The 23,847-nt window shown below is 33.5% G+C and overlaps 3 protein-coding genes across 13 annotated transcripts; 2 read left to right on the top strand and 1 right to left on the bottom strand.

Moving 5' to 3' along the window:
* Positions 1 to 1,318: 1,318 nt before the first annotated feature.
* LOC107904253 (cyclic nucleotide-gated ion channel 1) lies at positions 1,319 to 8,138 on the bottom strand. 2 transcript variants are annotated; one of them, XM_016830561.2, is made up of 8 exons: positions 7,871 to 8,138; positions 6,969 to 7,102; positions 5,928 to 6,495; positions 5,253 to 5,465; positions 4,241 to 4,349; positions 3,164 to 3,219; positions 2,385 to 2,621; positions 1,319 to 2,248 (listed from the first exon to the last, which is right to left on the bottom strand). In XM_016830561.2, the coding sequence occupies exons 2-8, from the start codon at positions 6,995 to 6,997 to the stop codon at positions 1,550 to 1,552; spliced, it is 1,911 nt and encodes a 636-aa protein (XP_016686050.2). In that variant the 5' UTR covers positions 6,998 to 7,102; positions 7,871 to 8,138; the 3' UTR covers positions 1,319 to 1,549. The 2 variants fall into 2 exon arrangements, with proteins under 2 accessions (XP_016686050.2, XP_040970574.1); XM_041114640.1 differs by lacking the exon at positions 7,871 to 8,138 and adding an exon at positions 7,645 to 7,667.
* A 1,556-nt stretch (positions 8,139 to 9,694) lies between these two features.
* LOC107904254 (probable protein phosphatase 2C 76) lies at positions 9,695 to 15,814 on the top strand. Of its 10 annotated transcripts, none has more exons than XM_041114639.1 (6): positions 9,695 to 9,929; positions 10,046 to 10,146; positions 10,215 to 10,339; positions 10,423 to 10,521; positions 10,814 to 10,930; positions 15,590 to 15,814. In XM_041114639.1, the coding sequence occupies exons 3-6, from the start codon at positions 10,273 to 10,275 to the stop codon at positions 15,613 to 15,615; spliced, it is 309 nt and encodes a 102-aa protein (XP_040970573.1). In that variant the 5' UTR covers positions 9,695 to 9,929; positions 10,046 to 10,146; positions 10,215 to 10,272; the 3' UTR covers positions 15,616 to 15,814. The 10 variants fall into 10 exon arrangements, 6 of the variants coding, with proteins under 6 accessions (XP_040970573.1, XP_040970571.1, XP_040970568.1 ...); XM_041114637.1 differs by having other exon boundaries at positions 10,042 to 10,146; positions 10,220 to 10,339; XM_041114634.1 differs by having other exon boundaries at positions 10,042 to 10,146.
* A 1,559-nt stretch (positions 15,815 to 17,373) lies between these two features.
* On the top strand, positions 17,374 to 22,753 carry LOC107904256 (uncharacterized). The gene is made up of 2 exons (XM_016830563.2): positions 17,374 to 17,549; positions 20,207 to 22,753. Exon 2 carries the CDS (start codon positions 20,341 to 20,343, stop codon positions 22,468 to 22,470), a length of 2,130 nt encoding a protein of 709 aa, XP_016686052.2. The 5' UTR covers positions 17,374 to 17,549; positions 20,207 to 20,340; the 3' UTR covers positions 22,471 to 22,753.
* The last annotated feature ends 1,094 nt before the right edge of the window (positions 22,754 to 23,847 follow it).

Raw genomic sequence — 23,847 nt, 5'->3', positions numbered from 1 at the left:
ATGTAATAATTCATTTTGATTTTATACAATGAAAGCACAATTTAAATTTATCTTATAGAAAAACATAAATTATATATATATGTAATAGAGTTCTTTTATATAAAATAATTAAAATACTTATTGTATGAAAAATATATTTATTCAATGATATATATGAATCGATAAAAAATATCTTTTATTGTTTATTATTATATTATATTGACAATTGAATAACTTTTAATCTTTCTTATTAAATTTTTAAACCTAATATCGATATTCTAAAATATTTATTTTCGAACCCAAATATATTATATTAAACTCAAACCCAAATAAAATATCAATTATTACCCAAATTCAAAATAAACTACTCGTAGCTCAAATCTCTAGTAAAAAATAACAAAAATAAACTCAATATCCAAATACAATTTGTAAAAGTTAAAAGCCCAATTCAAAATCTAATTTAATAAAAATAATAATTTATTAAGATATTAATTTTTTAATAATATTTTATGTATTGTAATTAGAAACATGTAATTAAATATACAAAATTACACATAATTATTGATATTATATATTTTATTATAATCTATATATAATAATAGCTATATATATTAATACTTATAAAATATATTTGTCACACTTCACACGCAATTGTAAGATTTAAATGTGTGACGCCACGTTATATTATCGGAACAATTCTAATTAACTCAATATTATTTTGCTAAGTAACATGCTTTCAAAAACAAATAAATCGCATAAACATGTTTAATGAGTTTGTTTAAAATAGGCACAATTCCAACCAAAAAGCTTTTGAAATACGTTTGAATATTAAAAACGGTGGATGCCTACAATGTTCTGTTGTTTACTTTTAATAATGTCTCACTGTTTGTTGTTATATTCAAAGAAATGGTCCCTATGTTTTGAATTTTCTTGCTGGTTTTGTTGAGTAAATTGTTTGTTTATATTTGCAGATGTCATGAGATGAAGAATATTACCTTATTTTGCACGTGAGTGAACACTTTGTAAAGAATTCATATGTTAGATATGTAGGTGGGGAAGTGATTAGGTTTAAAGAGATCCAGACACAATATCTTATTTTAGTCATGTAAAATAGTGGAAATTGTGTTAGGGTTTCACACTGTCATGTTAATAAATTTTCATGAGCCTGGTACAATGGGGTAACAAGATAATCTAAGGGTGATTTAATGATGTTAATAAATTGCTTCGTTGGCGCACTTACGAACTCTTTGCTTTATGCAGCTTCCTTTTGCAGAAGTTCTTGACTTTGTTATGCGGACTACTTATTTGACAGTCAAACACAAAGATATATACACGTATGTGAAGTAAACTGCATGAAAACAAATTGTTGATTGCTCAAAATTAAGGAACAAAACAACGAAATATTGAAGATTTTACATATCATATACAGACCTCACACCCAACAAATGGCAGCTTTCAGCCAAGTTATCTTTCCTTTTTAGGGAGGGCAAACACAACCCTTTACATGATGCCAGCAAGTGTAAAAGTCACCAAAAGAAAAAAAAAAAAAAAGCAATGAAAGCCTACCTGTTTACTGTTCTTCAGCAGTAAAATCAGGCTCTGCTGGCTTCTGAAGCAGCAGAGGCGGTACCCTCTCTGTTACTCTTGCCTTACGAGAACGGTTTCGCCGTAAAGCACGAAGCGCATTGGCAGCAAACCGTGAGGCGTAAATAGTGGCACCCAGACTTGGTGAGCTCCCACCAGCATTGGCTAAAGCATCTTGCAATCTATTCTCCTCTTCTCTCAAAGATTCCTCTAGTTTCCTTTTGCTATAACGACGCCAAGCAGCTTGTATAAAACAAGCAGCCCAAGTTCGCCACTGCAGTGAATAGAACCTGAAAGTGTGGCGCAGCTGCTTACTATGAAGCCGACGGAACTGAGAAGCAACAAACTTTAAGTCATCAGCCATCAGAGCAAAAGCTTCAACTTCTGTAAGGGCCCGGACAGTTCTTGTTGAGATAGGGAGGTTCGATGAAGAATGAGGATCTAGAGCCCATGTAAGAAGTTCCTCTCCACAGAAGTCTCCTGCCCCCAGATATTCAGAATTAAAGAAGCCAGTTCTTCCACCATTTGTTGTCACTGTCAATAGTTTGCCCCGCATGATGAAGAGCATCTCATCAACTGGGTCTCCCTCCCGAACAATGTAGCTCTCCTCTGTGTAGAGAACTGGCTTGAGACGGTCACACATTGCATCCAGTAATTGCTCATCCATTTTCTCAAACATTGGCACCTTTAAAGGAGTAAAATAACCTTAAAATTATAGGTTCACAGTGAAAAGACAAGTCAAATAATAACATGTACCAATCTTATTCCTAAAAGGTATGCAACCCAGTTAAAACAAATGAGTAGAAGGTCAATGCACCTACTCTCATGAGCAGAGCCAAGCAAAGATGGCGCTTTATGTCCCTTCTTAAGTCCTTGGGGAGATTACGAAGTAAATTCTCTTCATCAACTCCTCTAGTTTCTTGCCACCTGTATTGCTCGTATCGTCTAATCCGCTCCCTCAGATTCTCAGGTAGAAAGCGATGGGACATCCATTGTTCTGCATCACGTCTTTTCACTCTCATCTCCTCCAATCTGGTAGTTGTGGACTGCAAATATGTCTGTTCCACAGAAAATTTGACTAGTCATAACCTATAATTTAGGGTCCTTATGTAAGAGTGAAATCAAAGCATCAAAAAGTCTAAACATCCTAAACATGTTCGATATCTCCTTTTGGATATTTGGAGAAAGCAACAGAGGAAGGAATTGCACTGGTAACCGTATGAGTGATGTTTCAAATTTTTTGCCCCTTCGAAATTAGGAAAGTGACAAAGATGCGGATACTTGGACTTTATAAAATCTGGAAACAACAGAAAAGCTATTACCTTTGTAAAAATATTTCTTATGCTTCTCAGAAGAACTGTTTAGGGGATCCACATGCAACAATTCAGCTAATACTGAATAGCTTGTAGCTCATGCAGAATATTTTCAAAAATCCTAACGATAGAAACTTTTTTTTGTTTATTTTTTTTAGCAAAAGCCTTTCGGACTGCAAAGAATTACCAACAAAAATATCGTGTCCTAGATATTAGAAACCAGTTCCATTGCTACAAAACAAACAGCTCCACATACAAAGTCAAAGACTGAGATAAATTGTACAAACCTGCATATTCCCAATGAGAAATGAAAAGAGAACCAAGCCTGAGATCGAAATGAAAACTGCAATGTGCCCAAGAAAACAAGGAAATAGGAAGTAAATGATTATATGCCAAAATTAGAATAAGCGCAGTTGGAGTGAAGATAGACATAGATTCAACAAGTCAAAATAAAGAAGGTCGTAATTAAGACCACCACTCAATGTCCTCTTAAAACCATTTAACCACAGTATTTTGAAGAACAATAGCTAATGAATAGTGCTGCTTTGTCAGGGAGTAATCTCAATTTCATCAATACATCAAACTAAGCCTAATAGTGTTTCTACCCTACCCAAGAAAGGAAAACAATAAACCATATTATAGAAAGAGGAGAAATGCTTACACCCTTACTTTTCCCACTGATCATCACATATATTATGAGGGTTGATCACATTATATGTTCTGTGTAGGCTGCATGTGTACTTTTTCAACCCAACCCCCTCAAAGAAAAGACCACTAATGAAAACAAGAATCCATTTCATTTATTATTATCATGATTCTGAGAGATCATGACGTATGAGTTAACCAGATAACTGAAATAGAGTTAAAGAATGTTGAAAGAGTAAATAAATGCTTGGATAAGTTTTAATTAATTAAATTCATAAATCTTGTCAATCCGAACTCAATATATTATATTGATGGAAATTAGGCAGATTAATGAGACACATGGGCATACACTAAAATTAGTGTGAAAGAAGTCAAAAATGGTATGCCAACAAGCATGCTAGAGTCGGAATAGAATGTATGTAATTCGGTATCACAGATTTAGTCAAAAATAGCTGAAATCAGCCCATCTAGTAAAAGGAAACAAGCAATGACCAGTGGACACTTCATGCAAAAAAGGGGAAAAAAAAAGCATCAAATTTGACCAAACCTTAGGTTTTGCAGGCCCCACCAGAAACAGTACAAAAATTTCTCTGGAAAATCTTTTGACTCCACAATACCAGATTGAAGAGCATCAAGGAATATTCCAAAATTGAAAAGCGTTGTGTTGGGTGTTTGTATGGGGCATGACTGATTTAGCAATGTCCTAAAATAAGAATCACCATTGTCACAGTAAAATGAGCGGTGGCATGTAGTATTATTCCCACAGGCACCTTTCCAGCATGTGAACTCCCTTTCAACAGAAAACAAGTACCAAGAAGCCCCAAAAACCTACAAAAAAGCTAGTCATTTTACCATTAAAAAATATGGCAGGAGAATGAACTAGGCTTGTAAGTCATAGAAAGAGATATATTTTAAACAGGAAATGTAACTACTCCAGGCTTATACATATGCAGTTACCTACATTCGATCCATTGCAAAGTTTATCTAATGCATTTGAGATAAGAAAGCCATACAACATTTTACCCCAGAGTTAATTCAAAAGCAAAATCAGCATGCTTAAAGTCATGAAGGAGGATGCCAGTTTGTTGTAAAATAGAAGTAATAAGCTTTTACTTATATATATGGACAAGAAGAAACTTATATATTTGACAGGAGAGTGCCATTTCAATGCACAAGTACTCTGAACAAGTTCAACTTTTTAACAAAATTTTGACACTAATTTGTTGCGAGGATCAAGGGGACAATGAATGAACATTACAGATGGTTAAAAACTGAAAACTATGTTTATAAAAACTATCCCATGCCTGATAATTATGTATATACTTGCTCTGACATTGAATAGAGAACCTTTCATATTTCACAATCATGCTTAACTCTTCCACCCATTCAATCAAAACTTAACCAACAACTAGGTATGGCTTTCAAATTACCAAACACAAGCTTCAACCTCTATTTGAAACAACATATATCACTTGCTTACCAGAAATTATAGTTAGTAAAATAGGACAGATTGATTTCAAAAACACATAAACCTTTCCTCCATATAAACCAAAGTTCAAATGGTAAGAGAGATACTTGTTATGCTGTTTTAATTTGAAATGTCTGGTCTAACGAGCAATAAACCATTCAAGGGCCAAAGGCAAACACAAAACATACATGCACAAAAGCAAATATAAGAAAAGGTACATAGTTATTGTCAAAAATATTCTACTACCAGTCTAACGAACTTACATGGCTTGCTAGCATGTAAAGAAACAGATTGAATGCAGCACCAGCCCATGCAGTTTCAGTTAGTATGCCAGAGGTCCTTGTAACTTCCTTGTACAGTGGATAAATTCGAAAAACTCTTGGAAGATATTGGAAGAGAACAACAATTTTCAACAAGTTCTTCGTATTCAATGACTTCAAACCACTCATTTCAGGTATGATAATTAAAATCACCAGCTGCAAAAATAACAGCAAGTTAAAAGTCCAAGCAAATAGTATCAAGCTCAATGATCATAAAATTTGACTTCCACGAAATATCACGTATACTAGTACAGGAATTAGGACTACATGATAATGTAGAGAAGGGAGTTCCTACAACAACGAATTGTGATAAAATAACATATTTCCATTAAAAAAGTGAAGAATGGTTAGAACAATTAAAGTTATTCTTTTAACAGCTTGATACTAACTATTGGTATGACAGATTATAGAATGGTTTAACACCTCAAGTGAAATGAAATTTCTAAATATTATTCACAGTTCAAAGTGAGAATGAAGTTCCTTCTTACCCAATAAGTTAAAAGCTCCATCCATGCAACTCATTTTAACTTTTAAAGATTAAATAGAGTATGATCTGTCACAGATAAACCAGCTAAATACAAGAGAAGAACATTTCATAGGCCTAAAAGGTTTGCTTACCTGTGGTAGGGGAAGAACTGCTAGAACGTCAATTAAAAAGTATGACCGCAGATACCTCTTTGCTATTGCCTGTGAATCTTCAACTAAAACACCTCTTCCAAATACACGAGAAGAAGGTGCAATGAATCCAGTACGAAACTGAAAAATGATATGGATTATATAGAAGATATCCGTGAATGAACGCAGCACACAAGCAGTGGTCTCCATCTTTTCATCCAAGGCAAGGCACTTCTTGTCATCATTAACCACTGGAACGTAAAAGAACAGTGGATCAATTGAGACTGCTATTATACATGATAATACAAATATCTTGTTCCAGCGTTGAAGGAATGGCCCCTGTGGATCAAGAACTTTCTTACTAGAACCAAAGCCTTTAGCAACAACATGGTTGAATGAACTAGATTTAAATGACTTTCTGATCGCTTTAATCCTCTCAGAACCAGATTCAACCCCTCTTTGAAACTTTCCTGAAAATGAATTTATTGCAAATGTAAATTTCCCTGAATTTATCCCATTAATATTAGCATATTGTCCTTCGCAGGTTTTCTCCGAATTCCAGTCCTGGAACCTGGAAGACAATTCAATTGAAGAAAATCAGTCTATTATTCTATATAAATTAAAATAAAATAGGGTGAAGGTTAATAATAGAAAAACCAAACCCCAAGAATAATCGCACATATATAACATTTTCAGGCACAGTATAATAACTGTCATGTGATGAATGGAGAATTAACAGGCATCGTGGCAGTAGATGAAGGGCTAGCTCATTCAAAACGAAGTGGTGTCAGTAACAGAAGCTAAAGGTGACGAGTATTAGTGATAGCGTCATCGCATAAAGCAAAAGGATGAAGAATGACAGCTGATGGTTTTGCTAGCAAAATTGAATATCTAATATTATTTTAATGGTATTCTGAATTTTTATTTTTATTTTTAAAAAGGTACATCTAAGACTTAGAATCAAGCCCAGCATCCACCAAAGAAAAAGTATTCATCTTTTGCAGCAGAAAATCGCTGGATGAAATGAAATGCTAGTGTACTGACCTCACAACCTTCTCTGGTGGATAATTCATAATTATAATTTTTTAAATGATCTCATCTCTAGAAGAAGTATCAGCTCTGGAACACAGAAATTTAAGGAAATTGTTCGTGTACAGCAAAAATCTGATTGCCGGACCCTAAAAGGAGAAGAAAATACATGAAACCAAATGTTAGACCATTCCAATCACAATTGCAGACCAGGGACAGCTGGAAACAAGCACAGAAGCAAAAATAGATAGTAATGCACAAACATTAGACAGTGAAACGACATATATTAAAGACAACTGGAAACAGTCATCAAATTAGTTACATCCAATCAGAAAGAAAGCTGAAAACTTAGTCAAAAACTCTCCCTCAACATGAACGATGATCAAAGCATAACTTCGATTAAATCGTTTCATAAGCATAATAATTACTAGGGGGAAACAAAGAAAAAAAGTATATAAAGTGACATGGCGCGTTTCATGGAGTTGCAGATAAGCCACTACCTCCAACAACTTGCCAAAAATATCTGAAAGGCATGACGTACTTGACAGTAATATTTTCGCCAAAAAGAAAAAGCAAAATGGAAGAAGTGAATTAGAAATAATTACAAAACAAACAAAGCCAAATTTTAGAAAACAATTTATAAACGATTCACAACATACATACATACATACATACATACATACATACATACATGCAAGCAAGCAATTCCTTCAGCTTCAGCTTCAGTTTCTTCAAAGTCAAAGTTTTTAAATTCGATAAGTAGAGCCCTAAAGTGTCGGGAAAATTTTAAATTCGAAACATTCTTCTGGAAATTGAAGAACAAAATATAGAGAAAAATAAAAATCTATGAATATTAAACAACGAAATATCAAAAAAACAAGTAAAGGAAGATTGGAAGGAAGGAAGAAGGAACATACTAACAAATCTCAGTGGAGTAAACAAACAGGTTGAGGATGAATGATTATTGCATTTAAAATTTCCTCTCTGTTTTCCTCCTGGAACAAGAGATGGAGAAAGGGGAAGAAATTTCCGGGAAACGTCTAGGGTAGGGTCACCTCAATTTCCTTTTAAATGGAAAATAGTAAATAAATTAGAGACAAAGAGGGGAATGTTAGGGAAGCAATAAAGTCTTGGGTCTTGGGTCCTACTGGAGAAAAGCTCTGTACCTTTGTTTTTTTTTTTTCTTTTATGGGAAAGCACAATAATACCATAGCGGGTAAAAAGAAAGTCCTTCGTTTCTGTCCATGTTGACATCGCTGTTCGTGCGGTTAATTGATACTAGTGGTGATGTGGCGGAACATGATTAGTCAGATGTTTAAACATTAGTCAACTTGGTTGGCAGAGCCAAAGAGAGTCTTGTCGTTGACCCTGAATCCCACACTAATCAAGAACGACTACTGCCTCCTATGTCTTTGGCTGTGTTCGTAACTTGTTTTCTCTTTCGATTTCATGAACTTTTCTTTTTTGTTTGTAGGTGTTATTCGCATCCAATGCCCACCTCAAGAGTCTTATCAAATTGGGAAGTCGCCCGCAAGTTTCTTGCTCGAAATGATCATCTAGACAAACACAACTCATTTGTCATATGGGTTCTTAATCGTTCATCGGGAATGTGTTAATAGTGTTTGAATGTGTTCACATGGGTGAGAATGGTGTTTTAATATTGAATTTTGAGTTTTATAAATTTTGAATTCATTAAGGTATTGTTTTGGGTTAAAATAGGTGATTTTGGGTCATAGTAAAGTTGTTTCAATGCAGGTGGTTAGTTATGTCGGTAAAGGTAAGTCAGTAAGAAAAATTATATAGTATTAGTAAGTTGTATTGTTACATGTCTATGATTGTACAGATACAACTAAATCATAACAGGCTTTCTCTCCTAGTTTGAGTTGTTTCGACCCTTGAAAACTCGTACTCAATCCCAAATGCCTTTAAAAGTCTTAATTATGAATTTTATTGATTTGGAAATTATTTTAAACACGAACATTGCTGTCAATTTAGGAGAACGTTAGTTTGAGTGCGTTGAAACTCGTTATCCTCTTATTTATAAATTGGAGGAAGACTATGGAAATTATTTACGAGTTGCTAAGATTCTTCAAAAAAATAAAAAATAGAAAGGAAAAATGTATTTCAAAAGGTTATATGGTTTCGTGCAGTATATGTATAATCACCTTGGTACTTTTTATTGTTGTTGGGTTGCTAGTTAAATCAATTAATTTGATTTTTTTACATAAATAAAAATAAAAAAATAATTAATTACGAAAAATACGTTATGAAAAAATTATTTACAAAAATGGGTTATTTTCAATCATATTCGTCGGTACCACCTAACATACTGCAACGCCACCTTTTTTTCCCCTTAATCATCACCAAATCATCAATTTTTTTAAAAATAATTCTGATACCACAATTTTGCAAGATGGTACTTGTATTTACCTTTTCGAAGTACCCATATCTTTTTCTCCATAAATACTCTTTTTTATGAGTATTTTAAAAAATAATTAATAGTGTCATCTGACACAATAGCGGTACAAAAGAATTTTTTTTAATCTAATGATTAAGGAGACAAAAAAAATAATACTATTAAAAACTGTCTATTTTCGTAATTAATTTTTTCATATTCTTTATGTAAAAAATCCAAAAATTTCCTACTGGAAATTTAGGAAGGAAATGACGTGTTAGCCAATAGAACAAAATTAAATCATTATTTTGCAAGCTGGACATGGACTTGCCTAGAGAAGCTACTAGCCACTGCCAGATTGCCATCTCTCTCTGGTCACAACTCCAAACAATAGAAATTGCCAGCCCTTTCTCTCCTGCCTTATGTCTCTAACAAAATCCGATTGTTGCTGCCCATTTGTCCTCGATCCTCCACGTGATCCAAAGTTTTTTCCTTTAAAAGAAAATTTTTGATCGAAAATATTGCCTCTTTTTAGTTTCCTTGGTTGCATCTATCATCTGCTCAAGAAAATTTTGGAAAATGTAAGATTTGGATTCCTCTCTATTTTTTTCTTTTTTTTAAGAGTTGTAAGAGGGAGGAATTATTGTGTTTCACTTTAATTATATGAAGAAGTTAAAGACTTGTAATTCATAGGCAGCAGGAGTTGGACTGGGAGCAGTATCTGGTAGAAGGTGTAAGAACGGATGTGGATCTGTCTGGACTGAGAGATGATGATGGTGTTAGCGGAAGGGGGAAAAGGTAAATATTAATGTTCTTCTTTTTATTTCTGTATCTGATGCTATTAGAGATGTTTGTTTGATTTGTAGCGAAGATGGAAAATTAAGCTATGGCTACACATCTCGAAGAGGCATAGAGTAACCATGGATGGTACCTACGATATTAAGATTTCCACCATTAATGGGCAGTGTGTGCATGTTTGGAATCTTTGATGGTTAGAGTCTCTCTTATCGTCTATTTGCCTATGCTAGAATACATTATGATGATGGCAGTCACCACCATGATGTGCAATTATAGGGCATTTTGGTGCTCGTGCTGCCAAGTATTTGAAGCCACACCTTTTTGATATTCTAATGAAGCATCCACAATTGATGACCAACACCAAACTTGCCATGAGTATGTTGAACATCTCTAATGATGTGTTGCTAGAGATGGGGTTGAATTACTAGCCCATTTCAGCCTACTTTAGGAATGAAAACACTTTTGTACTTCTAAAAAAAGTGTTTTTAGACCAATTTTTGACTTGATAGATGCACTTTTTCTCTAAAATAAAACAGTTTATAAAAAACATTTTCATCCCAGAAATACTTTTTAGAAACAATATTAAACATACCCGAACATTTCTCATTTTGGTTGCATTGGATAGCAGAAACATTTCAACAGACTGATGTAGATTTCTTGGATTTAGAACGACTTACTTATCGAGATGATGGTTCAGCTGCTATTACAGCAGTGGTGGTTGGTAACCGTCTATATGTTGTCCATGTTGGGGACTCAAGGGGTATAGCATCCAAGGCTGGAAATGGTAACATCTTACTTCCAACTGCATTATTACATGGTTAAGCATATTTTCTCTTTAGATACTATTATTTTAATCTAATCCATATGCTTCTGCCAAATTGCTAAAAGTAGGAAGAAGGCTATCTTTTTTATGGAGTAGAAATTTTCACATAAAATTTTTATATGTAATTTAAACAAAATTAAAAGTGGAAACATAAAACGAGACGAGGGAAAGTTTTTTTTTAATTTAATAAATATTTAAAAATAGATGTTAATGATATTAATCTACATTAAAATTAATAAAATTTAAATATGTTTTTTTATAAATTTATTTAAATATGAATGAAATAAATATATAAAAATAAAATTTTATATATTTATAAAATAGCTGTTTTCTTAATTCAGCTTGTATTTAAATAATTAATTTTATTAATTTTAATTTTCAATTAAATTATGGATTATATATATTTACTATTATTTAATAAAGTAATTAATAAATTAGTATTCATATTTTAAATAATTCACATATAAATGGAAATAAAAAAAATTAAACTAGAGAAATATTATATACTTATTTTTATCGATATTATACTAATTTTTTGTTACTTATATCTTAAAATTTAAATTTAAAATTTTATATGATATAATATAATGTAAATTATTTTAATTATAATTTCATAAAAATTAAATTATTATATTATGATCTAATAATACGTCGCAATACTTATATGTTCTTTTATTAATTAAAGTATTTTTCATGTTCGTTTTACAATTCATGGAGATTAATTCTATCGAGATTCGTAGTTACTCTTCAAAACAATGTTGTCACCAATATTCTGTTAAGAAAATTATATATTTTTGTGTTTTGTAAAACCTTGTTGAAGAATTTACTTGCATTAAATTAACTTTATTAAAATAAAATAAACTTGTTAATAACATATTTGTCGAGAATAATATATATATGTAGAGATTTGAGAACATAACGTTGTTGTTCAGGATTAGCCCTTTAAAAATTTTAAATTCTCTGAACCCATGTGTTGGCCTAATGGTTAAGGTGTTCAACGCCCTATGTGTGACCTGGGTTTAAGTTGCACTAGTCGTGTTGCTGTTAAGGTTTTGTCCTCCTCTTGTAATTCACCAAAAAGAAAACTTGAATTCTTCTATGTAATATGTTATTTTAACACAATCTGATTTAAATTCTCTTATGTAATATGTTTTACCATTGCGCTCAATACTTGTTGGAGAGTTATATTTTATTAAAATAAGTGACATGATAATGAAAGTTAGATTTCTTAGCAAAGAGGATTCCTAAAATTGAAAACACCTTGTTTTTCCTTGTTAAGCAATCCTTCTTTCTAAAGAACATAATACGGATAAACCTGATGAATAGAAGAGAATAGAAGATGCTGGAGGGTTTATTAATGATAGTACGAGAACAGGTAAGTAAAATTGTAGCTTACCTATCACACTAAAGATATATTACTTGATATATGCTACTCCATCATTTTTTTGTAGATTAGTTTGTAGCATGATAAGTATAACTCGCGCTTTCGATAATCGCGTATTGAAGAAATATATTATTGTAGAACTAGAGATCCAGGTGATCATCAAGCTACAAGCATTTCATATTATTAATTGCTACATCTCATTAATGAATTAGTTCTCGTAGGATATAGTCATAGATGAAGAGCTAGAGTTGCTTGTGCTTGCTTGTAAAAGATATTGGGATTATTTATCTAATGAGGTAAAACTTGTTTCATATAATGTCCATCCACATATTAGGTTACGTTCTAAGTTAGATTCTTCTTCTTCTGCTGTATGCATGATTACTTCTGTGGAGTGTGCCTCATATTATTTTTCCAGTTAAACTTTGATTATTTCAAGGATATTTTTAGTATGATTATAACTTTAATCTAAGCCTATTTAAAGGGGTCATTTTATCCATGTTTGGTTATGCTAATCAACAAGGGTTTTTTTTAGGGCAACAAGATGTAGTCGTATATGAGTTTTGGTGAAAGTTTCGTGGTAATTATAAAGAGTATTTTATACCCCTTTTGTAAGTGTCATATGAGATTTAAGATTTTGCTTACTGGTTTGCTCTTTGTTCGGGGTTTTGGTAATGCAGATTTAGTAGTGTTAGGATTGACCCGATTAAACAACAGGTAAAAAAAATAGCGGAATAAATTAAGAAATTGAACACACAAATTTAATGTGGAAAAACTCCTCCAAAGAGGATAAAAAATCACGGGCAAAGATAATTTTACTATAATGGTAAAAGAACGAAGAGTACAAAAGATGGAGATAAAAACTAAACCCCGAAAACCCGAAAACAAAGAACCCTCAAAACGTAAACACAAAATTCTCTAAATGTGTTATGAGTTCTAATATCTAATGGGTGTATTTTTCTAAGGTTGTAAAAGAGCCTATTTATAGGCTAAATTCATAGGTCAAATAATAATAATCTAAACTAATCAGTGTTTGATTGAAACAAGTATACAGAGTTTAACTAAAAGATTATTTTTCAAATTTGACTGAAAATATGAGTCATATTTAACAAATCTCCACCTTGACTCATATTTCCACAACGCCATCTTTACCAAAGCCCTCCACGAGCCTATCTTGAATTATGTAGGGAATTAACTAAGTCGAATCTGTGCTTAGAAACTGGAAGACTTCTAGCATTTGACTCGTAAACTGTCAAATCAAAACTAACCCGGGTCTGATTTTCATGAACACAGTGCTCTAACTTTTCAAAACCTGCATCCAAAAGAGAACCTCTCTTTAACGAAACGGTCATACATTTTTCCCTCCTATGACCAAGTTGCCTCCGCTCCAAACAAGTTGACTTTAATTCCGTAACGGACGAGGGACGTCCGATTTCACCAGTCACTGTAAAACCTTCCAGAATATAAAGACTGCCGGTTCTTTTACCTTTTAACAAAACGAGAGCTCCACGAGATACTTTAATGCCACTCGACTCGATGTTAATTTTGCATCTTTTTAAGTCTAAAATACTCAAAGAGATGAGATTTTTTCGTAAATCAGGTACATACTTGACATCTGAGAGTGTCCTAATTGTCCTATTGTGCATCTTAATTTTAATAGTACCAATACCAATTACCTTACTAGATGAATCGTTTCCCATGCGCACAACTCCACCTTCAACCTAACTGTATGTGGAGAACCATTCTCTATTGGGACACATGTGGAAAGAACATCCTGAATCTAGGATCCACTCGGACGTGAGCTTGGAGTTATCGCTTGTTGACACTAACAAGAATTCATCACCATTTTCATCGGCCAAATTAGCACCAGCTAAATCTTCTTTGTTACTCTCAGCAGCTCTTTCATTTCGCAGTTTATAACAATCTATTTTGACGTGACCTAACTTTTTATAATAGCGACACCTTTTGTCTCGTTTCTTTGATGCTATCAAAACGGAAGCTTGCCTATCTTTCTTGCTATCCAAATGAAGCTCATTGTCGAGTTTGTCTCCACTCAACAAATGACACTTCACATTGTCAAACGAGAGTTTGCCCTTGCCATAAATTAGGGTCTCCCTGAAAGACTTGTATGAAGGAGGTAAAGAGCACAATAATAGCATAGCTTGATCTTCATCATCAATATGAACCTCAACGTTCTTTAAATCATTTAAAAGAGTAATGAATTGACTGATATGATCTCTAAGAAGCTCACATTCATTCATTTGAAACGTAAATAGACGTTGTTTCAACACTAAACAGTTAGCCAGAGACTTAGTCGCATAAAGAGTTTCTAACATTTTTCACAAGGCGGATAAGGTCTTTTCCATCAATATCTCCTGCAATACCGTATTTGTGAGGCACAACTGGATTGCAGACAAAGCCTTTTCATCAAACTCTTCCCATTCTGTTTTATTTAGATTCTCAAGCTTTTTTTCGGTAACAATCTTTTTCAAACTAGAATTGCCATCATCCGAACTTGCCACAGACTGAAATTTGTCTCACCATCAAACTTTTCAATTTCAAATCTTGTTGCTGTCATCTCTAAACGGGCTGATCTATGAAAATTGAACTAGCTCTGATACCACTTGTTAGGATTGACCCGATTAAGCAACAGGTAAAAAAATAACAGAATAAATTGAGAAATTGAACACACAAATTTAACGTGGAAAAACCCCTCCAAAGAGGATAAAAAACCACGGGCAAAGATAATTTTACTATAATGACAAAAGAACGAAGAGTACAAAAGATGGAGATAAAAACTAAACCCCGAAAACCTGAAAATAAAAAACCCTCAAAACGTAAACATAAAATTCTCTAAATGTGTTATGAGTTTTAATATCTAATGGGTGTACTTTTTTAAGGTTGTAAAAGAGCCTATTTATAGGCTAAATTCATAGGTCAAATAATAATAATCTAAACTAATCAGTGTTTGTTTGAAACAAGTATATAGAGTTTAACTAAAAGATTATTTTTCAAATTTGACTGAAAATAGGAGTTATATTTAACAATTAGATTTAGGTTATTTTCTCTATATTGTACTCTTGTGTGTTTATTCATTTAATGAAAAGTCAAAGCCTGCTTTGCCTGTGGTTTTCTTCTTTGAGGGTTTTCTGCGTAAAATATTTGTATTCATTCTTCTCCACTTTTACTACTTCGTTGCTTATACAAATCGATTCCCAACAACTTGTTTATGTTTTTAGGAGGTAGTTGTTCTTGCTCGAGCTGAAGAAGCTGAGACAGCGGCTAAAAGGTTAACGGATATTGCTTTCACCAGAATGGAACAAAAGATAACCTTCGGTTGGAATTTTCAATGCATTGTGATTAAATTCCACCATCCGGAATCAGCATAATTAGAAATCACTTTATACTATTGCATCCAATTTCTGTCTGTGTTTATCTACTACTTAATGGCCAATGATTGCATACATCAAGGGCACATATTATTATTATTTTTTAAATAAAGGAGCATGCATTAGACTAAGAAATTGCACGACACATACATGAACAAAACTAAATGTAAAATTAGAAAGTTCATAAAAAATGGAAAAGTGTTTCAAAAAATCTCTAGATTGGTAAGGTATTTTGGGTTGCTGCTTGAATGAGCGAGTGCATCAGTGTAGCAGTTCCCTTCTTGAAATACATGTCTCAGTTTGCTACAGGGGAAGGTCACCAATATAATCTTGCAATTGATGACCAAAGTAAGCAAAGACAAATCTGAAAAAGTAGTAGAAATAATAGAAATAACAGAAGTTGTATCGATTTCAACATGTTGGATCTGGTACTCTAAGTATAGTATATTTATTATGTATACTTGTATTTTTTGAACAAAAAAGGTAACTTAGTGAAATGAAAGATGAAGTTCATCTTCTTCCATAGTCCAAGTTAATAAAAAAAGAATGAAAACTCCAAGTTTGAAAGCAAACATTCAGCCATCCAATTATCTAAGGTAATCAAACAATTTCTTTGTAATTTTTATAAATTTATGTTTCAAAATATAGGCATTGTCGATGTTAGTCGGAAATTCTTTTAAGTATTGGAGCAACTTCAATGTCGTGACTTGCTGGGCAGTTCACTAACTCCTTCACTGGTTTAATTTAAGTCGTTTCCTGCACACTACATCAACTTATTGAACTTGATTATGCTTAAATTGGTCTAATTGGTCAAGAAACATCATAAAAAGACTCATTTTATTCAATCAAAGATGACTAATATATAATTCATAAAATGACTAAACTGACATAAAAATGCTTGATTACAAGCTCCTTAAATATCGAAAAGAACCTAATTTTCCATAGTAAATTATAACAAATTAGGAATCTATTGTCCCCTCAACTTTCACAACTACGTCTAGTGTAGCCAATAGAGGGCAAGCCAAAGCCTCATTTGGTCTTGTTATCTTAGTGTTTATTCCGAGTGATCAGTTTGGGACCACATCACAGACCCTCTGCGTGGCCAATGTATTTTCTAGGGGTAGTTTAACCCAAATGAGTTGTCAAATACTTGCAACCATCGTCTCTTCAGGTTAACATTTGTCTTTACTCAAAAAACTTTGAAATAATGTTTATTGTATTAATGAACTCAACTGGTTGCTTGTAGGTCCTTCAAGCATAACAACTCCTCCTATCGTTCTCTGCTTGTTTGTCGAAGGTGACATCTTAGTGCGCACCACTCAAGACACTGTTTTCATTACCAACTGAGGTGAGAAGGTTTTGCAGCTTTGCGTTTTAAGAGTAATAAAATAAAATATTAAGTGTTTTTAATAATTTTTTTAATATTTTTTTAAAAATTAATCAATTACTAACGTGACATACATGCGTCATATTAACGTCTACTAACTACGTCAACAAAGTTAAAAAAAAAACTTTCAAAGTCCAAAGATATCATTATGCCATTTAAGAACAAGAGTTAAAAACTAACCCTGGTTAAGTCATTATATAGCAAAATTCATTATAAAAAGGTTGGCAGAATTAATGAGTAGTGCTATTTAAAACCAATCCCTTACTTTCCCAATTTTCTTTTTATTTCATTTCCATTTCTTTTGGTGTCCTAAAAAGAAAGAAAATTCCTTTAGGTCCTCAAGGGGCTTTGACTGTACCCTTCCGATTCTTGCTTGCTTCAGGCTCAAAATTGCTTCGCCTCAAAGATATTTTCCTTAGAAAGGTATATTTTTCTACAATTTTTTTGTTTCCATAATTACAAAAGAACATTTTTTTAAATAAATTTTGTAGACTGTTCGTTGGAATTTATAAAATCTAGGGTTTTCAGTTTCTACCGGCTCGAATTCGAAAGGCTAAATTTTGACTGTTAGGCAGCTTGTCGAAATCTCGTTTAACTGTAGATCCATAGAGTCATGGAAAGTTAAACTTTAGTCTTCATTGTCCTTCCCTGTAGTTGGAATTTCAGCAGTGTTTCTGTTTTTGGTTATTCACTATGACTTAAAGTTCATCTCGTTGTTTTGTTTATAAGTAATGAAATGCTGATGACAGCGTGTGTCAGCGTTCCTTTTCTTTTTTCCTTTTAAATTAATTCATGTAGCTGTTACTCGTGAGTCTTGACTCTTGAAGCTGTTACTCGTGAGTTTTACTATTTAGCGTTATTTGGGTAGTATTTGTAGTTTTCAAACTTGAGAAATTTGCATTTTAGGTTTTAGGCTGTTTAAAAGAAAAAAATACTGATGGAATTATGCGGCGGCCTTGTTGCATGGTGATTATGTGTTTGATGCCCTTAAGATTGAGAGATTGTGTTTGCCCTCGGTATCCTCTAGATGAAATAGTATTGTTAAGTTAGACTCTGAGTAAGTGAGGTGCAAAGGTCAAGAATCTGTAATATGATGGTATTGTAATTGTTCTTCGTAACAAGTCGGTGAAGTTGCAATCTGTCTCAAAGATATTGAAGTGTTAGTTCTCATATATGTTGTGCACATTACAATTATGATGGAAAATTATTAATGCTGCGTGCTTCTTTATTTTTGTGCCCATTTATTTCTAATCAGAACTAGGTGAGGGACACTAGAGGAAGGGAAAAACATACAATTATTTTATATTATATATTTTTGTATCAAATGGTAACTGATGTTATCAAGTTCATGAGATGGATGGTTCACTGAGTATTTCGTTTTTTCCAATATTTTGTAAGCCTTGTTTGCTCTATTGTTTCGTAGTTATTGATAAAAACAATGCATGATGCAAAGGTCAGGTATGTAAAATAAAATCTCTCTCATAGATGGTAAGAGTTGTCTGGATAGCAAAATCTAAGCTTGTCTGGTTGATGCATATGGGTGGGGTCACCATAAAACTTGGTGTATGGTATGTGCCTACATGGTCAATGTCTTTTGGGTGGCTTAAAACTGCTTGTCCATGGATGGTTAAGCGTTTACTGATAGTTCGTTTTTCCAATGTTCTGTAAGCTTTATTATGGAGCTCAATATTGTTGCATAATTATCAATAAAAACAATGTGTGATGCAAACATTTGGTCAGGTTTGCAAAGTGAAAAGCTCTCTCATAGATGGTAGGAGTTGTCTGGATAGCAAAGCCTAAGTTTGTCTGGTTGATGCATATAGGTTGTCACGATAAAATTTGTAAAACTCGGTATGTGCCTACCATGGTCAATGTCATTTGGATGGCTTAAAACTGCTTGTCCATGTTTCAACTGGTGTCTGGTGCTGGGTGAAGTCTTTGATCAATAATTCTGGTTCTTTTCTTGTTGCATAACCAGTTTCTCAGATGTTCCCCCCCCCCAAAAAAAAAAAAAAAAGAAAAAAACTTTTATAGGTTCCACATACCTGGAATTACATATTGGTCAGTTTCATGTGTTAAGCAATTAGATGGTAGTTGCATCTTTTCTTATGTATAAAAATAACGATGGAGCTTTGGCTTTGTTGACAGTTAATCATATTCATATGACATCCATCTTCCCCTCCTTATTTATGGTACCTAATTTTGTCAAGTTGGTTGAGTTCCTGTTTGTGAGTGTAAGATGAATTGTTCACTAATGTTATCCTTGCCCTGTAGGACTTTCTGTATAAAAAGACATTCTTGTGGTTGAGTTTGGTTCACTTAAAACTTCTTTGTGCTCTAGGGATGGAGAGGGAACACATACTAAATGCACCATGACGTAATTTCTTGGAAGGATATCTTATATTACTAATTATTATAGGTCAAGTTGTGTCGGATTGAAACCACTTGAGATGAAAATGGAATGTGTTTGTGTTTTTTGTATAAAAGACATTCTTGTGGTTGTGTTTAATTCACTTTAAGCTTACTTGTGCTCAAGGGATGGAGAGATAACACATACTAAATGTATCTTGACATGATTTCTTGGAAGGATATCTTATATTACTAATTATTATAGGTCAAATTGCGTTGGATTGAAACCACTTGAAATGAAAATGGAATGTGCTTGCACTTTTTAAGGAATTCTAGATATGGTATTACTTTTATAATTTTAGAAAGTAATATGATAAATTTGTATTGCAGTTATTTTCTACATACACATTGCTGCATTAGATATGCATTTGGAGTGATATTGGAATTTTGTAAGAATTTGCAATCATGCTTCTGTTGAAATAATGGTGAAAACTGTTTCTTATTTAGGTAAGATTGCGTGTCAGATAAAGAAATATACAATCTCTGTTTAGTAATATGGACTTCTCTATAAAGAAACCAAAACTCGAAGTTTCAAAAAAAAAGATGTCTTGTTCGTTTTTAGCAAAGCATATGCTAATAGAATATTATCCAATTAATGCATTTATTTCTCAGTTAGTTTTCTAAATCAGAGGTGTATTTTTATTAAGAGAGTTTTTCTTCCTTTGAATCAGGCTTCAGAAGCTTGGATTTGTTACCTCTGTCTTAAGGCATGAAAGAGCCTTAAGATACAAGTTGTGGGTTTTGGAGCTTTTTCATATTCATAATATCTAGGTGAGGAAGAAACACGTTAAAGTACATCAGAATTATGGAGTGTAACAAAGATGAGGCACTCAGGGCAAAGGAAATTGCCGAAAGGAAGGTTACAGAGAAGGATTACGCTGGAGCTAAAAAGTTCGCTTTGAAGGCTCAGAATTTGTATCCTGGGCTTGATGGTGTTGCTCAGATGTTGACAACACTAGATGTGTATATTTCTGCAGAGAATAAAGTAAGTGGGGAGGCAGATTGGTATGGTGTGCTAGGGTTGAACCCATCTGCAGATGATGAGCTTGTGAGAAAACAATACAGAAAGCTGGCTCTTATACTTCACCCAGATAAAAACAAATCGGTAGGTGCAGATGGTGCTTTTAAGCTTGTTTCTGAGGCCTGGGGCTTATTATCAGATAGGGCTAAGAGGTTGGCATATAACCAGAAGATAAATTTTAGGGGAACTCAACAGAAATTTCCTGTACAGAGTGGGCTTTCATCAGTGCCACCTAGGGCAAATGGCTCTCACAGTTCTAGTTCTAACCTTGCGTCAAATGCTAGGACTCGGAACAGTAATAGCCAAGTTGGTCAAACCTCATTTGCTTCTAATAAAAAGCCTGCTACCTTTTGGACTGTTTGCAATAGATGCAAGACACAGTATGAATACCTCAGGATTTACCTGAATCAAACACTTCTATGCCCTAATTGTAATGAGGCCTTTTTGGCTTTAGAAAAGGCACCTCCCCCAAATGTTTACAGGTCATCAAATTGGTCCGCACAACAGCAGTCTTCAGGGAATCATGCTGGAAATGATAATTTATTTAACCATGGAACAAATTCTTCCAGTTCTCAGAATTCAGTACATGACGGAAGTTCCTGGAAGAGTCAAGAGAGAGTGAAAAGGGAGCATGAAGAAGCTCTTAAAGCAGAGAAACTCGTGAAGAAGAGAAAAGATGATATTCGCGGTAATGGTTATGTAGGTAACATGGCAACTCAAACAGCCATGGAAAATGTACCTGGCTCGGGGAACACATTTGAATCTAGGGGTGTTTTCGAAAAAGGAAGTATCTATGGGTACTCTGGAAATTATAACAAGCCCATCACTGAGAGAGAATTGTCATTGTTTGAAATTCGAAACATGCTGATTCACAAGGCACAGACTGTTATTCGTAATAAGCTTAAGGAGTGGAGATCAGCAACTGAAGTCAGAACTGCTGACAAAGTTAAAGTGAAGGTCAGAGAGAAAGAAAATAGGAAACAGAGGAGCATGGCAAATGGAGATGGACATGATACCAATAACGAATATCATGGCAAGCAGTCTCTTCCTGCCTCTTCTCCTGATGAATCAGATGCGGGGACTGCATCATTAACAATAAACGTTCCAGATCCTGATATCCACAATTTTGACTTGGATCGAAGTGAAAATTCTTTTGAAGAAGACCAGGTCTGGGCTGCGTATGACAATGATGATGGAATGCCCCGATTCTATGCTCGAATTCACAAGGTGATCTCGTTAAAGCCTTTTAAGATGAAAATTAGTTGGCTTAATTCAAGAAGCAACAGTGAATTTGGTTTTCTAGACTGGATAGGCTCTGGTTTCTCCAAAACTTGTGGGGAGTTCAGAAGTGGCAGACATGAAATAAGTGAAACATTAAATTATTTCTCCCACAAGGTTCAGTGGACAAAAGGTACACGTGGAGTAATTAGAATATTTCCTAGGAAGGGGGATGTCTGGGCTCTTTACAGGAACTGGTCGCCGGATTGGAATGAACATACCCCGAATGAAGTGATACACAAATATGACATGGTGGAAGTGCTTGATGATTATAATGGGGAACAAGGAGTCTCTGTGGTCCCTCTAGTTAAGGTTACTGGTTTTACTACAGTTTTTCATAAGCATATGGACCCCAAGGAAGTCAGGAGGATTCCTAGAGGGGAGATGTTTCGCTTTTCACATCAGGTTCCTAATTACTTGCTTACTGGCCGAGAAGCTCATAATGCTCCAATGGGATGTCGTGAGTTAGACCCAGCAGCCACCCCTTTGGAGCTACTTGAAGTAATTAATGAAGCCAAGGAGACATCTGTGGAAGATAATTCTCTGAAATCTGATAAAGAGTCCTTAAAGAGTGCAAGAGAACTTGCGGCAGATGGACAGGGGGAAACAACTGATGAAAATGCCCGGGAAGGGTAGTTTGTAGAGAAATAGCGAACAAGCCAAGGATGATTAACTAATGGTGCTTGCCCAGAGGACCATAGGATGCTGATGTGTAGATGATGCTGAAAAAGCTTAAAAGAATCGGAATATGAAGATGCTGACTGCACCAACCTGGTGAGTTTTTGATATTTTTGTAAGCTTGTGGAACTGTAGAGTTGTGCCATAGTTGGATCCAAGTGAGGTCCATGCTTTTGTTTTTACTTACTATGGTAAAAGCTTAATATAGAACACTCGAAATTAATAGGATTTACTTCTTGAACTGCTGCTTATTGTTTACATTGACATTATGTTTGGAAAGGAAAAGGAAGTAAAAAGAGAGCAAAGCTATGAAAAATAAATTATTAGTAACATAGTATTTCTCAATTAATTTTAATAATTTTTCTCTAAAAGTGAAAAGGAAAGGAAAGCATTAATTATAATTAAATTTTACTACTATAATTTTTTTATAGAAACTATTTATAAAAAAGTTGGTAAAAAAGATATTTTATTGTTTAAAATTTTGTTTGATTTTATTTTATTTTATCAAAGGATACTCAATTTCACTTTCTTTTGTCTAAATTTTAAAGTTTATCTAAACAAAAGAAGGATAATTGTTTTCACTTTCTTTTCTCTCTTTTCTTATACTCGAATCTGGGACAATTTTTTTCACTTCGCTTGTTCTGGTATCATGGGTTGCGGATTAAAGTTTATGACCAATGCACATAGAATCACTCAATGAGGTCAACTGATTAAATTTAACTCATTTAATTGAATTGATTCGATTCATGGAACAAAGAGAGAAAGTCTATTTAGTTGAAGCATTGATGGTTCAGCGAAAGCATTTTAATAATTTAGAGTTAGTATGATGAATATTGTAATATTAAAGGATAAGAATGTATAGTGTTTAAATCTCTTAGGACTTTTGTCTTGTAAATGGATACTAATTTTAATTGTTGATGTAATTTAAACTATATCATTGTTAGATTTAAGAGTGTTCAACTATAAATATATGTTTACTTTCTCATTTGTAATTCCTTAGTTGTATTCCATTCAAACTAATCAAATACTTTTGAGAGTATTTATTCAAATACTTGGTGTGTATTGCTTTTTTGTGTTATTTTTTGTTTGTTCATTGTTATTTTTTGTTTGAAAGTTAGCTTCCACTAAGTTTTGGTGCTTTAGAGAATTTTTTTGTGAATTCTCGTTTTTTTGAGTGTTAAGTTGATTTAGATGAATTTGAAATAAAATTATTACTTAAGGTCGTGTAGTTTGTCAAATTAAAATTCTAACTCCGTAACACTTGCGTGTGGTAATCTTTTATCTTGATACTTGATAATTTTAAAGGGTATGAAAATAAACACATAAATATATCAA

The sequence above is a fragment of the Gossypium hirsutum genome, chromosome A05 (assembly GCF_007990345.1).
Source record: "Gossypium hirsutum isolate 1008001.06 chromosome A05, Gossypium_hirsutum_v2.1, whole genome shotgun sequence".
Taxonomy (NCBI): domain Eukaryota; kingdom Viridiplantae; phylum Streptophyta; class Magnoliopsida; order Malvales; family Malvaceae; genus Gossypium; species Gossypium hirsutum.
Note: the sequence above shows the minus strand (reverse complement) of the source record. Positions and strands in the feature narration are given on the sequence as shown.